This window comes from Carettochelys insculpta, chromosome 6 (assembly GCF_033958435.1).
Source record: "Carettochelys insculpta isolate YL-2023 chromosome 6, ASM3395843v1, whole genome shotgun sequence".
Lineage (NCBI taxonomy): Eukaryota > Metazoa > Chordata > Testudines > Carettochelyidae > Carettochelys > Carettochelys insculpta.
The window spans coordinates 56,975,505-56,989,578 of record NC_134142.1 but is presented as its reverse complement, the minus strand read 5'-3'; the positions used below and the strand labels follow the sequence as shown (position 1 = coordinate 56,989,578).

At 42.1% G+C, this 14,074-nt stretch overlaps 1 protein-coding gene across 1 annotated transcript in view; it reads right to left on the bottom strand.

Moving 5' to 3' along the window:
• Nucleotides 1-13,834, bottom strand: part of FAM98B (family with sequence similarity 98 member B) — a 35,434-nt gene extending 21,600 nt beyond the window's left edge. Inside the window, exons 1-4 of the mRNA XM_074996948.1 lie at nucleotides 13,737-13,834; nucleotides 10,215-10,363; nucleotides 8,667-8,801; nucleotides 6,936-7,114 (exon numbers count right to left, since the gene is read on the bottom strand). Of these exons, the coding sequence (XP_074853049.1) occupies nucleotides 6,936-7,114; nucleotides 8,667-8,801; nucleotides 10,215-10,363; nucleotides 13,737-13,801 (528 nt within the window). The 5' untranslated portion in view covers nucleotides 13,802-13,834. The remainder of the gene's footprint in view (nucleotides 1-6,935; nucleotides 7,115-8,666; nucleotides 8,802-10,214; nucleotides 10,364-13,736) is intronic.
• Nucleotides 13,835-14,074: the final 240 nt, after the last annotated feature.

Genomic DNA, 14,074 nt, shown 5'->3' with positions numbered 1-14,074 from the left:
GGAGAAGGGACTGTCTTCATTTTTTTTAAAACAGAACAGAAGATGATTATTGGCCAAACAAGTTAAATTAAAGCTATAGCGGATGGAATTTTACATACCATGAAGGATAATTACAGCAGCTCATGAGATTAAGAAACGATGCCATTATCCCCAGTCTGAAATTATCTGCATGTAATCACTCAGGCATTTGTATAAAAGAGTCTCCCCTACCTGGCCCTCCACACAATTTTGGAACCCAGTGTGGACCTCATGGTAAAAAGTTTTCCCATTCCTGCTTTAATGGTATAGAATCTCCTCTGCCACCCCATTCCCAGTCACACTGAGATTATGTCGAAAAAAAGGTGAGAAAAGTGAGGCTTCTTTACACCTCACTGAGCCACATCTTACTATACTGGCTCCTTGAGGGCATCAGCCAATTGCATAATTTACAGCCAACTTCAGGTTTGTCCAGCTTAACCAGGGTACCACTCTGGGTATATCCATGCCACAATCAAATCAGGAGAATTTCAAACCCATCTATTCATACATTAATATCAGCTGTGCATCCATTAGCCATAACCAGAGGTTTGCCCCTATTTTAGTAAACTATTTGTATATCATATGACATCTGCCTCAAAAGCAACAAATTGCCTTAAATAAATACTACTATGGGGTTTGAAAAATGGCTGAAAGGCCATTAACTAATGTTAATAAATAGTAAACATAGTGGCAGAGTTGGTGAACTGAAAGGATCAATTGGAAGAAGGAATAAGAAGCACAGTAAGTTATATTTGCTCAATATAGGACAGGAACAACTAGAATGCTCAATTCAACTCTGTGCACCATTAGCAGAAAGATTATGACCTAATGAGGAATCTAGAAAACAGAACCAAAATGCATAGGTTGGGGAAACAATCACAAGGAAAGATAAAGAAGTGATAAAATGCACATGGTTCAGCAATGCCAAGGAAGGACGGAGAAATATAACCTTCCCAGTATTTATATCATACATACAAAGGTAGGCTATACCACATGCAATGAAACTAAGTAATAGACAATTTAGACAACAGGGGGGAAAAAAGTGTCCTCAAAGTGAGATGCCCATATGTTTATAAAAAAAACTAGACACAAACTAGATGAGGTACTACAGGGAACAACCTTGTATTGACTGGGAGATGAAACTGACGAGCTCTGAAAATTTCAGTAACTTCTGTGCCATGTTTCCGGGAATTTAAAATGGGGTGGGGAGCCTTTTTTGGGCTGCAACGAGGCCTGGGGGCCACTGACCCACAAGAAAATAAAAATATCAGTTAAGGGCCACACAAGTGAGGGGGGGAGGAACACCTTATCCACGTGATCCCCAACTGAAAATCAAAGATAACACTGTCCTCCATTCCCCTGGCACACTAGTCCTAGAGCATAGGGCAGCTAGGGCTAGTAGACTTTGTACCCCACCGCCCCCAGGCTCTGGGGTGGTGCCAAACATGAATGGCTCAGTGTGGGGGAAGGCTGTCTGGAATTAGGCTTGTGCTGTGGGGTCTGGGTGGCAAGAAGGGTTCAGGAGAGGACTGGGGAAGGGGTCTGAGCAGGAGGCAGGGTTCAGGAGCAGGCTGGAGGTAGGGAAGGCAGTCTGACTGGGAGCAGGCTGGGGTGGAGGGTGTATGAGCAGGAGGGAGTGCAGAGTCTGGGCAATGCGGGGGGGGGGGGGTCACTTACTTGTCGCAGCTCCCAGGGGGCACACATGGCTTTGTGTCCTCCGCTGCTTCCAGGCACTGGCCCTAGCTGTTCTTACTGACTGCAATTCTGGACAGAGTGACAACAGAAAACCCTCTCCAAGGCTTTTCTGTAACTTCTGCTTCTTGCCACCGTCAGTCCCCCAGCCAAAGGAGGTGGAGAGGGAGTGGCAGCAGTGCAGAGAGTCACTTCTAGCCCACTTGCTCTGCCTGGCGGAGACAGGATCTGGCCCTGGTTTGCCTGACTCTGGCCCACAAGGCACAGGGCTCCATATCTCCCACCCCGCAGCAGCTTGGATGCTGGAGAAGGGAGCCCTAAGCCTTATGGGCTAGATCCAAGCAAGCCGTGACCCAGGGACTGCCCAAGTCTGGTTTAAAATAATATGATACACACTTCCATCCAGAGTCAACTCTATTAGCCAAGTAACCTTAACTTAAGAAGTAGTAACTTTTTGGGTACACCTAAACTGCAACACCACCCTGACCAACATAGTGAAGGCATAAGGAGCCACACTACAAAGCCATATAGAAGTTAGTGTGTCCTCACTAGAGATGAGCTCAACCATGTGTATCATTAGAGTTTCCAGGGGCATACCTTATTGTTCTTTGTGTTTCTACAGGCTGTGTCATTCTATGTTTCTTTCCCAGTAAGTGATGGGACAATTTATTTGCTGTCTGAGCACACAGGGGAATTTGGGAGAAGGCACTGAAGGACTACCAGCACACATATGCTTTAGCCTATGTCCTCACAGCAAACTGGATGCTTTACCAGCCAGCATGAAGACAGTACACAGGCTTTAACTTCCTGCCCCAAACAAGCCAGCAAGCCTGAACAGAAAACATCAATAAACTCTTGTCACCGTATTTTGCACGTTGAACTCAGCTGGGAAAGAAGACAAGAGCCTGCACGGACTAACTCTACAATGAAGCTATATCCTTTAAAACAAATTTAGAACCAGGAATTATGAAAGCAAACTCATCCTATGGTTGTCCTGTACTCAAACATATCTAAGTCCTAAAAGGCAACCAACCGATCATAATTCCAGAAATCATAGGTGTAGGAGCACACATGTAAGAGATATTTTTCCAACATCATTGTTACCACAGTGCACTTCTAGTGCACTTCTGTGATTATTTGTATCCTCTAGACAATATATTTGTCACTGAATCTTTTAATCTGTTTTGTACTATTTAAAAATACTGGCAAGTTTCTGGATATTGCACTTAAGTCTTATGCATTTTAAAATATACAGATATCCTGTATCTATCAATTAAAAATCCCATGTATTAAATCTCCTTTCTTCCATCTCTTTGATTTTTTAAGCCTGCAGCTCTTGTATAAGTTCAAAAATATTATTCCATTCCATCTTCTATCGACAGAACCTCAGATTTTTCTATATTACCTTAGATGGTAAGAATAGTGCTTTCTTTCCACCTGACCCCTTGTTCGTGCAATATCAGACTTCCATGTGCTCATAAAGGTTCTGATGCTTTGAAAAATCTGGCACTAAGAGTTGAACTGTAACAAATCTATCTTTATATTAAACTGTAAATTTTTCCAAGAAAGGGACATTGACCTTAAGGTGTCTCTACACTTTGAACTACGATGTGATTTTGAACTTGAGGGGCCATCCTTACACTAGTTCTCATCAAGCCAGCACACTAAAAACAGGCTGTAGCTGCAGCAGTGGGAGAGGCTAGATGTCCAGTGAATATGCCTGTCAAAGTGCGGGGGGATCTTATGAAACCTCATTACCTAATAAATAAAATTGTTAGTCTTTCAGGTGCTATAGCACTGCTCATTTTTTGTTTTTCATAATTCCAAAGTAGTGCTTCCTTTGTACTAAATGTCAATGTTTCTACCTCAGTTTATCCCTTCAGCGCAAGTCTAGAAGACAACGTCCTGACAGGCAAACCTTAAGGTAGCATATTAATTTTTAATCCTACCAATTGGAGTAAATACATTTTATGTCACTGCAGTGCTAAACTGACCTAACTCTTCACGCTCTCACAGCGTGGTACCCATTGCACCAGTTTGCCATAAGAAATATAAATCTGAAGACAAACTTTCAACCTCTTCAAGTCCAAAATTTGTACCATTATAGTCTGTGAAAAATGTCGTTTGGATTTTATATTTATCTTGTAAATTATCTGAGATATTATTAAAAATTCAATCAATATTCTGATGTGCCATACCAAAATACAATGTGTGATCTGTCCCTTTGACTTTGCAGCAGCAGTCTATCAAACACTATTCTCAGAACTATTCCCACAGCTACTGACAATGGTGCTGAGGCTAGACAGAGAAAAAGCAGACATGTTGAATACTGCAAACATTTGCAAATTGGATAAAACAGACAGTTTCTATTACAAATGATAACCATGAAACTAGGTTAATACAATTTTAGGTGGAACCAAATTAAGTTGAAGGTAGCAGGCATGTGAAAATCCAAGAACTTATTAGCATAGCCGCGTGAGATTTTGCTCTCAGCAGAAGGTGGTGCCAGCATTAAACATGTCGTGTGGATGTGCCTCTGTTGGCTAAACCCCTCTCTGGGATAAGGGACTGGCAACAGAGGGGGATTTAGCCAGCAAAGACACGTCCACATGGCAAGTTTACTGCCAGCACCACCCTCTGCCAAAAGCGAAATCTTGCGTGACTATGCTAATTGGCCGCATGAGTATGCAAACGGGAAGCCATCTGCAATTTCCAGAAACCCGCTTCGCACAGCTCTGCCGGCAGCAGGGCTGAAGACCAGTGCCATGTAGACAAGGCCACAGTGTTTCAAAAAAACTCATTTATTTTTTTAAACACGAATTTGGGAACAAAGATTCTTTGAGGAAGGAGAACCTTTAAACCACTGATTTTGAACAAGGTGAAGGGAGCTTGTTGCAGGAGTGAAAGAGGATTCCATGATTACAAAAAGAAGCCTGAGATGGGGAAGTGGTGTCCAGTAGCAAGCACCTGGGACCCTAGAAAGAACTCGCCAAAAGTCCAATAACACAAGAGTGGAGAGGACTCTGGTAGAAGGAAATGCACACTGGCATTACTTTTTTGGGTAGTTTTTTGGGGTTTTTTCCTCCAAATCTATGCCTTTCTTGTTCTTTGTAAGTAAAAAGCAACTAGTTTGCAATTTTTTCTGCAGTGTCTGTTACTTGTTTAAACTCATGTGAAAATGAAGAATTAAACCATCAAATGAGGATGGTGCTGTATGGGAGAATGCATCTGGGCAACAGAGGTGTCTTGGTGAGCAGCAGTGGTCCTGTGGTACCTGTATCTGGACCCATCCAATTCCCTAGAAAGGGCAACAGAAAAAATGGGTACCTGGGAAATGTGCACAAGGGGTCACACAGTTAGAAACACAGAGATCCAGTGCACAGTTCCAGAGAGCTGTCAGATGAGCATTCACAAGGGGGAAACCAAGCCAGGACTGTGACATATATTTAAAAAAAAAAAAAAAAAAAAAGGCGGGGGGGGATTTTCAAATTTTATAATCATGTCTTTTAATGAGATATTCTAACTGGAGAATGAAAAGGTTTCATTAGAAGCAGAACTATGACAGCAAAAGATAACTGTGGAACAAAGTATAACAGACAATATATTCATTGCCATCATAATTGCTGGGGGTTTTGTACAAAAGTGTATAAAAGGTAAAATTTGCTCCTGCTTCTCAGACTACAATACACACTTTATGAGATCAAGTTAGTGGAGACAGGAGCAAAAACCACAATAGCCCAAGAACTAATGAATTTAAGACGACACTCTAATCTAAAAGTTTCTGAAAAAGAAAACCTAGTACTACAGTTATTTCCCCTTTCAATTCTTCTCCATTAGAGCCTCAGATCTCCTGTGTGTTCATAGTAGTCCTAGACTTTTGCTTGACAAAAAAATCAGATATTAAATTCCTGGTGCTTGCTTATTCTCTAAGATAAGATGGAAAAGCACAAATACATGGGACATCCCCCTGCATCAGTGCATGTGTTCTCAAACTTCATTGCACTGCGGCCCACTTCCAACAACAAAAAGTACTTCATGACTTCCCAGCCAGGGGACTGGAGTCTAAACGCATACTAGCCCCACTGCCATGTGTTGGGGAACAAAAGCCTGAGCCACTTGGCTCCAGGCAGGGGGGAACAAAACCGAAGCTTAAGGATTTCAGCCTCTGCTATCTGAGTCTTGCCACCAAAGACTAAAGCCCTTGGCTTTGGGCTTAGACAGTGTGGCTTGGGCTTCAGCAAGTCTAAGCTAAACTGGCTGACCTCTTTCAAAGGGATGGGGGAGCAGTCTCACTTTGGGGTCCTGACCCACTGCTCCAGTAGCAAATGATTCATTTGTTATGTGCCTTCATTTTCAGGTACCTAAACTGAAAAATTCAAGAGCCTGATTTACAGAAAGTGCAGAGCACCCACACAGTGAAACCAGGCCCCAAGGCGAGTATCCAAAATTCACTACCCAAAGTCAAGTCACTTTTTAAAATGTTGGCCTTTTTGCTTAACATCAAGTTTATTTACCATCTGATATGAACTAGTTACCAGATCACAACAGGCTAAATTATATTATGTACTTTGGCAGAAAAGGATGAAGTTTCACATGTGTCTATTCGAGTAGACTGTAATGGATCACATATGTCTATGTATGTGTGGGCACTGCATAGCACAAGGGGACAACACTCCCATCAGACACTTAAAAACTATCATTATACATAAGATTTATGTCAGAGAAAAATTACTCAAAACACTCATTTTATCACCCTGACCCCTCCCTTCCAGATCCTGCATCCCAAACCCTTGTGCACCCTTCTTCCCACTCAGACCCTGCACCCATCCCAGTCCCCAGCCTGCTCCTACATCATCTCAGATCCCACACCCCAAGCCCACTTCCTTTTAGCTCCCTCCCTGCTGAACCCCTCATTTGGGCCCCAACCCAGAGCCTATGGGGCCCACAAAATAGACTAGGCCTGGGCCCCCACCTCAAAAAGGTTCCCCACTCCAATATAAAACGTCAGGTGCAAAGCACATCTCATTCTGAGAGCAGCATACATATGTAACAAAGGAACTGAAACGAGTTAATGTAAAATAGTTACATGGGGGTTAGACAGGGTCCGACTAGTTTCAAACCAGAATACCTTTATGCTAACTGGAAAGGACTGTGAACTAGAATGTTGGGTCTCACACTTACAGATATATTGCTAAAGAAGATTTAAAGGTTAAAAACCTCCATACCTTTGATTCCACATTGCTTAACAAGAGAGGAATGTCAGAGGATGATGACTTTGATAGGCCCAGAGACTCACAGAGAGTTTGTACTTCCTGAGAGATTTCATTATTCTTTTCCAAAAGAGAACTTTTAAGTTGCTTGCTGTGCAATATCTGTAAAGCTTGAAGCTCTGTACTTAAAAATACTAGAGAGAAAAAGTGTCATACTAGTAGCTTTAAGACATCTTTAAGATATGTATGTTTGTACTCTAATAAATAAAACACACATGAAATACAAAGCTAACAGAAAACAGGTAGGCAAAACTCTACAAACAATGAAAAATCCCAAAGAGCGACACTACCTTATACAAACACATTAGGAAGAGTTTAAAGCATGTAAGTGGTTGACACTCAGTATTTCTGATAAGATGTTTACTCCCTTCCTGACAAAGTCAAAAATAGTTTCTAATATGAGATTTTCTTATAAATTGCCCAAATTCTTCAGTTATATTTTCTGTAAAACTCCTCAAAATATTGCTTTTATTTATGAAATTGGCAGTGCTACCTAAAAAGACTGTCTAACACTTCACCTTATAAGACCCTGTTTTCAGTTGCTTATAAAACTTTGCACAACTTTGTCTGTGCTGATATGTTTTAAGCTAAGTTCAAAACTCATGAAAGGCCAAAACTGTAATTGACTATGTGATCATCTCATTAGAGATCGTACCATAATCTATAGGGCATGAGTGAAGGCTGATAAACTTAATTCTACCATTTCCTAACTTCTGAGCACTTGACTTTATAACCTCAGGCCTGGGTCTACACTTAAAAGTTACAGGTTAGGTCCCAGTTTAAATCTCTACGTTCAGCCACTTCCACCTTCTCCTCCTCACATATCCACACGTATCGCCTTGTCCAGCCAGCCCCAGCCTCCTTTCCTCCACAGCTCCAGCACACCTCAGGTTTGTTATCCCAAGGTACCCCCCCACAACCTCCAGGTCCAGCCGTTATCCCCTTTACATTTGAGTCCAGCATCTTCTTCCTCCACACTACTTAGGTGTCAGCAGGAAAGTCACTGTAGGCACAACATAGACAGACTCCCTGCTCTCAGTTTCACTGCCATACCTTAATCCAAAGCAACTATTACAGGGAAAGTCCAGCTCCTCCCTTGTACTCACACTGCAGCAAGCAGTTACTCTGTAGGGATGGCACATATAAAGTCTGATCATACATAGGAATTTTGAATAGCTGCAGCATGCACAGTGCTGATGGAATCTTCAGAGATCTTAGATGCTAATTTCAGCTAAATCACTCAGATACAGATGCACAGGCAGCATTTATTCTGGTATTTTCTAACGTTTGAGTGCCTGATGTTACATCTTTTAACAAAGCTTTTTTGTATGTAATATAATTAGCAACCATAAAATAGCATCTTCTGACACTCAGAATGAGGGACATCACTGATGGTAAAAAGCAACTATGATTTGTTAAGCTACCTGAACCCTAAAGGCAACTAGGTGTTCTTAATTATTGCACAAAACTCCCTTTGAATTAAACCTGGAGAGATCAAGTGCTTCAGAACACAACTGTGCAGACAAATATGAGGAAAAAGAAATAAATATTGAAGACTGGAAGGTAAACAACCAAAATTATGGAACAAACTATGATGTTAGAGATAAAAAATATGCAAACAATTAAATACAAGCATAAAGTTTACAAACATATGTTATTGCAGGAGAAAAAGCTGTTGCAACTTACAAAGGAGTTTAAGACAATCTTCTTTCTTTTTCAACCTGTCCTTAATGTCTCCAGACACAAGGGTTGAATATGGACAAGACATTTCTTTTAAAAAACCACTAATCTCAAGCTGGAAGCTTTCTACATCTTCCCCACCTTAAGGAAATAAGCAAAAATACCACTGTTTTTTTCAATTTTAAGAACACAAACATGTTAAGAAAAGTAGTTATAATTACTGGTTTAAACATAATGTATTAGTTTACGGTAGAGATACATTTTCAAAAACTACCAATCTAATAAGATGCCCTAATATCTTAAAATTAAAATCTGAGTCCGATACATAAATAACCAACAATTTTAAAGAAAAAAAAAAACACCCAAATATTTAAAAACCAGTAGAGAAGTCTATAGTGATCCCTCAAGGAACCAGAGCAATCTGCTGAAGTTGACAAGTAATCTACATCCAACATAAGGTGGATGGGATAGGCTTTATTTTCCCTTCAAACCATAATAAGGTTGTCATTTTTATATCACAAATCATAGATCACACTAATAGAAATGCAGTTGAATTTAACAGTGTGAAGTGCAAAGTCAGTCCCTTACAAACTAACATATCTACTGTAAGACAGAGAAGAAGAAAGACTTAAGTAATCCCTAGTTGATAACAGGTGCAAAGAAGGGCTACAAGCACGATCAGAGGGATGGAAAAAAAACCTACCTTGCAAGGGGAGACAAAGCTTAACTTGTTTAGCTTAGCCTAGTGGATTTCAACCTGTGGGGGTCCACAGACTCTAAAATTTCCCAAAGAGATCCTCATCTCCATTCGAAAATTTTTAAGAGTCCGTACATGAAAAAAGTTTGAAAACCACTGGTCTAACCAAAAGAAGGCTGACAGGAAATACGACTGCTCTCTATAAACACATCAGAGGGATAAACTCCAGGGACAGGGAAGAATTATTAAAGTTAAGTGTCAATGCTGATAAGAACAAATGGGTATAAATTGACCATCAATAAATTTAGGCTTCAAATTAAATAAAATTTTCTAATCATTAGAGAAGTTCAGTTCTGAAATGACCTTCCAAGGGAGGCAATGGAAATTAAAAAAACTGAGTTTGGTAAGTTTATGCAGGCTAGTATGATACATGGCATGTAGCCAATCTTGCAATTGCTAATAGCAAATACCTCTAATAGCCCATTGGACAATCAATGGAGAAGGCTGAGAGTTACTACAGGGAATGCTTTCCCAGCTGGCTAGTGGATTTTGCCCACATGCTTGGAGTGTAATTAATTGCTTTATTTGGAGCCAGAAATGAATTGTTCCCAGGTCATATCGGCAGAGACTTCAGGGATTTTTCCATCTTCCTCTACAGCAAGGGGCACACACATCACTCATGCATTTAAAGAAGTGTAAATGATGGATTCAGTATAATGGAGGATTCTCATAATTTGAGGTCTTCAGTGACACAGCTAGAGATTACAAGTCTATTACAGGAATGGGACAAAGAGGTCTGTGGCTTACAATGCAAAACATTATTTCAATACACTGAAGTTCAAATTTTGTAGAAATACCAGCTGTTGAAGTGATGCTTTCTTCCAGGTCACACAGTGATTTTATTTGGGAACTTAACCAAACACAAAGCTCAGAAAAGTCTCGTGAAGATAATCCATTTTCTGCTGCTTTGCTGAGTAGTTCTTCCTCTAACAGGGGACCTTTATATCTGAAGAGCAAAGAAAATATGAAAAACGTCTGACGTATGCAGCACCTGGCTTTTAAAATTATTTTCATGTAAGTTGTTTCAGACTAGTTTGAAACCAGATTAGTCCATTACAATTTTGGAGGTTACTGAACAAATTTTAGAAATTTTCCTAAAATGTTGAATACTGTAAAAAGTTATGCTGCACTGATGTTGATCTTCCAACACAGCAGGAAGTATGCATGTATACATGTATCAAAGATGTGTAAAACCACTTAGATATTGTATTTTTACTTTTTACTGAAGACTTGGCCTATGCAGAAGAGATCAGAAATCAGGACACAATTTAAACTCACAGTCAAGAAAAATCAAATGTACTTCTCTTCCTGTCATATCTACTTTTTTTGCAATTCACAGAGCTTAAACAATGAGAAAAAAAAGAAAAATATATTATTTTGCACATATATACTTCACTTTTAGATTCTTGGTGCAGCAACCTTTGGGGCTTAGGTACAATAGGGGAATGTTTAAAGAGAATTTTCCCTATTTTTTAAAAATTACATGTAAACTCATCCTTATTTTCATTTCTTCAAATCCCCCTCTCTAACAGCATTCACAGGACCTAGGCTTTTTGCAGGTTTGGCATTGTCTGTCATGGAACTCTATTCTTGATGAATTTCTGTACCAAGTAAAGAGCCATGCTACACAGATTTCTCCTTCAGTTCTCATTTGGTCTCCTAATAGCATGTAGGTCGGGGTGGCCAACTTGCAGCTCTTTGCTCAAAGAAATGCAGCTCTTGTTAGTGTTGAGCAACACTCCCAAACTGCTCACAGTGGCTCTGCACATGTACCCCAGCACCTGGAGGGAGACGGCAGTTGCTCTGGTGAGATGCAGGCACTGGGGTTAAAGCGGGGTGGGGTGGCCTGCAGGGGCCTGGCTGGGGGGGCGTGTGATTCAGTTAGACTGGAGGGGTTGGCTCTTTGCACTCTAACCACAACTATTTTGGCTCTTAGTCTCCCAAGGCTAAGGCTACACTATGGATTATATTTCAGGGTGCATTTGTATCCCGAAATAGAAACCACGTGGTCAAACAATGCGCTTGAAATAGCAAAACTATTTCAAGCACTGCATTTCATTTCTGATAATTTTGTTGCACAAGGGTTACTTGGAAGTTTAAAATAGCCCTTTATTTAGAACCACAGTGTAGACATAAGATAACTTAGTACATTGTAAGTTATTTCGAGCTATTTCAAGCTAGGGCTATAATGTAGCCCTAGCCTAATTGGTTGGCCACCCCAACGTAGGTGCTCAGATACCTTAGGGTATGTCTACACAGCAGCCTTATTTCAAAATAGCTTACTCTGAAATAACACTGCTACACACAAAAATGCATTTCAAAATAGCACTCAGCTATTTCAAAATACATCAAAACACATAGCACCTATTTTGAAATACAGCCATTGGACTCACTATAGCTTTTTTCAAAATAGGCACTATTCCTCGTGAAATAAGGGTTTTTAATTTTGAAATAAGTTAACCGCTACTTCAAATATATTTCAAAATAGCAGTTGCATCATACAGATGCTAGGATAATCATTTTGAAATAACTTTGTTGTATACAGCTACCCTTAGTTGTGAATATGGTATAAGAACCTATATAAAAGAAATAGCTATACTGGCTTATAATCTCATGCAAACTCACAATGTTTGCCACCATTGCTAGCTTTACAGGCAGTGAGGTTTGGTGTAACTCTTCCACGAGATGTCTGTCACTACATTTTAAGGAAAATTGCACATATATAGTTTTCACTATTGTAACATGTTCAAACCATTGAACGATTAACTCTAAACAGGAGTAAAACAGAAGTCCTACTCTGCCATATAAACAGGATCCAAACACCTTTTTAACACACAAGATTTTACCAATTCTGTGATTGTATTATTGATCTTATTTTGAAATATTTGAACCCAGTCCTGAGACGTGCACTATGGGGGCACAACCGTGTGCTTGTATGGAGCCCCACTTATTTCAGTAAAACCCCTTCTAGGACCAAGTTTCCACCCACACAGAGCAACTTGCTTGACTGGAACTCCATGCTCAGAACTATTCCCAATAAATGGAATGGAGTAGGACTTTAAGGAAGGCAAAGTTGAATAATTACATTGGGGAAAACACACATAGCTTATTTGTGGTGTTTAATGCCTGACTATAGTGCACTCTTTCATAACTGGCATTCTATTATCCAGAACTCTCAAATAACCAGCAGGTTAACCATAAGTAAATTTTAGTTAAGTTTTCTATAAGTACGGTGTGGTCAAAGTAAATACAAATAAATACAACAAATACAATGTAAGCACACAATACTACTGTTGCTGGTACATAAACTACTCTGCAAACATTTTTGTTTGTTTCTTAATAGCTAATCTTGTTTTTCTTTAGTGTCACGCATTGCTAGGTATACCTCTCTATTACCTGGAAATCTGAATTTCTGGCAGTGCTGGGGCTGCCAGGTATGAAAGAGTTTATTGTACTAGCCTTCTAATAACCATGTAGTTCAATACTTTTTCATGAGCTATATACAGATATGGTTCCTTTTAGTCCTACAGGAGTGATACACATTAAGCACTCTAGCCCAGTGGTTTTCAACCAGTGTGCTATGCCAACTGTCCCATGAAATTTCATTAATTTCCCCTCAAAGTGGCTCTGTGCAAAGAGGAGTGAGGGATTAACCACCCCAGGTCAACTGGGGTCAAGAAGAAAGGCTGCCTGAGTCCCAGCTGGTCAGTTTCCACCCCCCTCCTCCCCCGTGGCTCTTTGCAAAGCTACTGAAAAGGTTGAGTCACTGCAGCCTCTTCCCCTCTCAAAATAAGCAGGGTGAGCACAATCCACAGCTGAATACACGTATGTACCCTGGGGGTGCAGGAAACCCTACAGCCATCTCCCCTCGAGTCTGTGCACCCCCTTTTCCCACACCTCTCTGCGCACACACCTCCAGGCGGGACCATGGCATCCCTACCCCGCACTCTCACACTGCCGGGCGCGGGGGGGGGGGGGAGCTTTGAATGGATGCAGACCCTCGGCCCCAACCCAGGGTCCCCTTGGGGCTGCTCCTCCCCCCGCCGTTTCCCCTTCTGCCGCACCCGCTCCGTTGGCACCCAGCGTAAATCCCTGAGCCATTTCCCGCTGCAACGGCCGGGCCGCTACGGGTCCCGCAGGAGCAGTCCCAGCCGCGCACGGGAGGCCCAGCGGCTCGCAAGCGAAGGGGAGGGGAGCGGAGCGCAGGCGAGTGCGGCAGAGAACGGGCGTTATTTCTCTCCCCCTCCCGCTAAGGGAACTCGCGGAGCCTCTACTGCAGCGGGAACAACGGACAGAGGCCGCCGCGCGCGCGCGCTCACCCCAACGCCTCCAGCGTGTCCAGAACGTCGCTCTCCATTTTCAGCGCCTGCTCGTGCGCCCCCATGCTGCCTGCGCGGCGCAGCCCCGCCCCTCGGAACGGCTCCGCGTCCCTGCTTCGCACAAGGCCCCGCCCCGCTCTGCCTCGCGTCACACGGGGCCCGCCCCACCTCGGGTCCCCCGCCGCGTCACACAGGCCCCGCCCCCCTCCCCCTCGCACGAGCCTGGCAGAGCTTCTAGTCCCTCCTGCCCATGGCTGCCAGCGGGCGAGTTGGTCTCGTGCTGCCGCTCCCGCCCATAAGCTGTCGCTGCACGGGGCCGCAGAACGGGACTTCCCCCG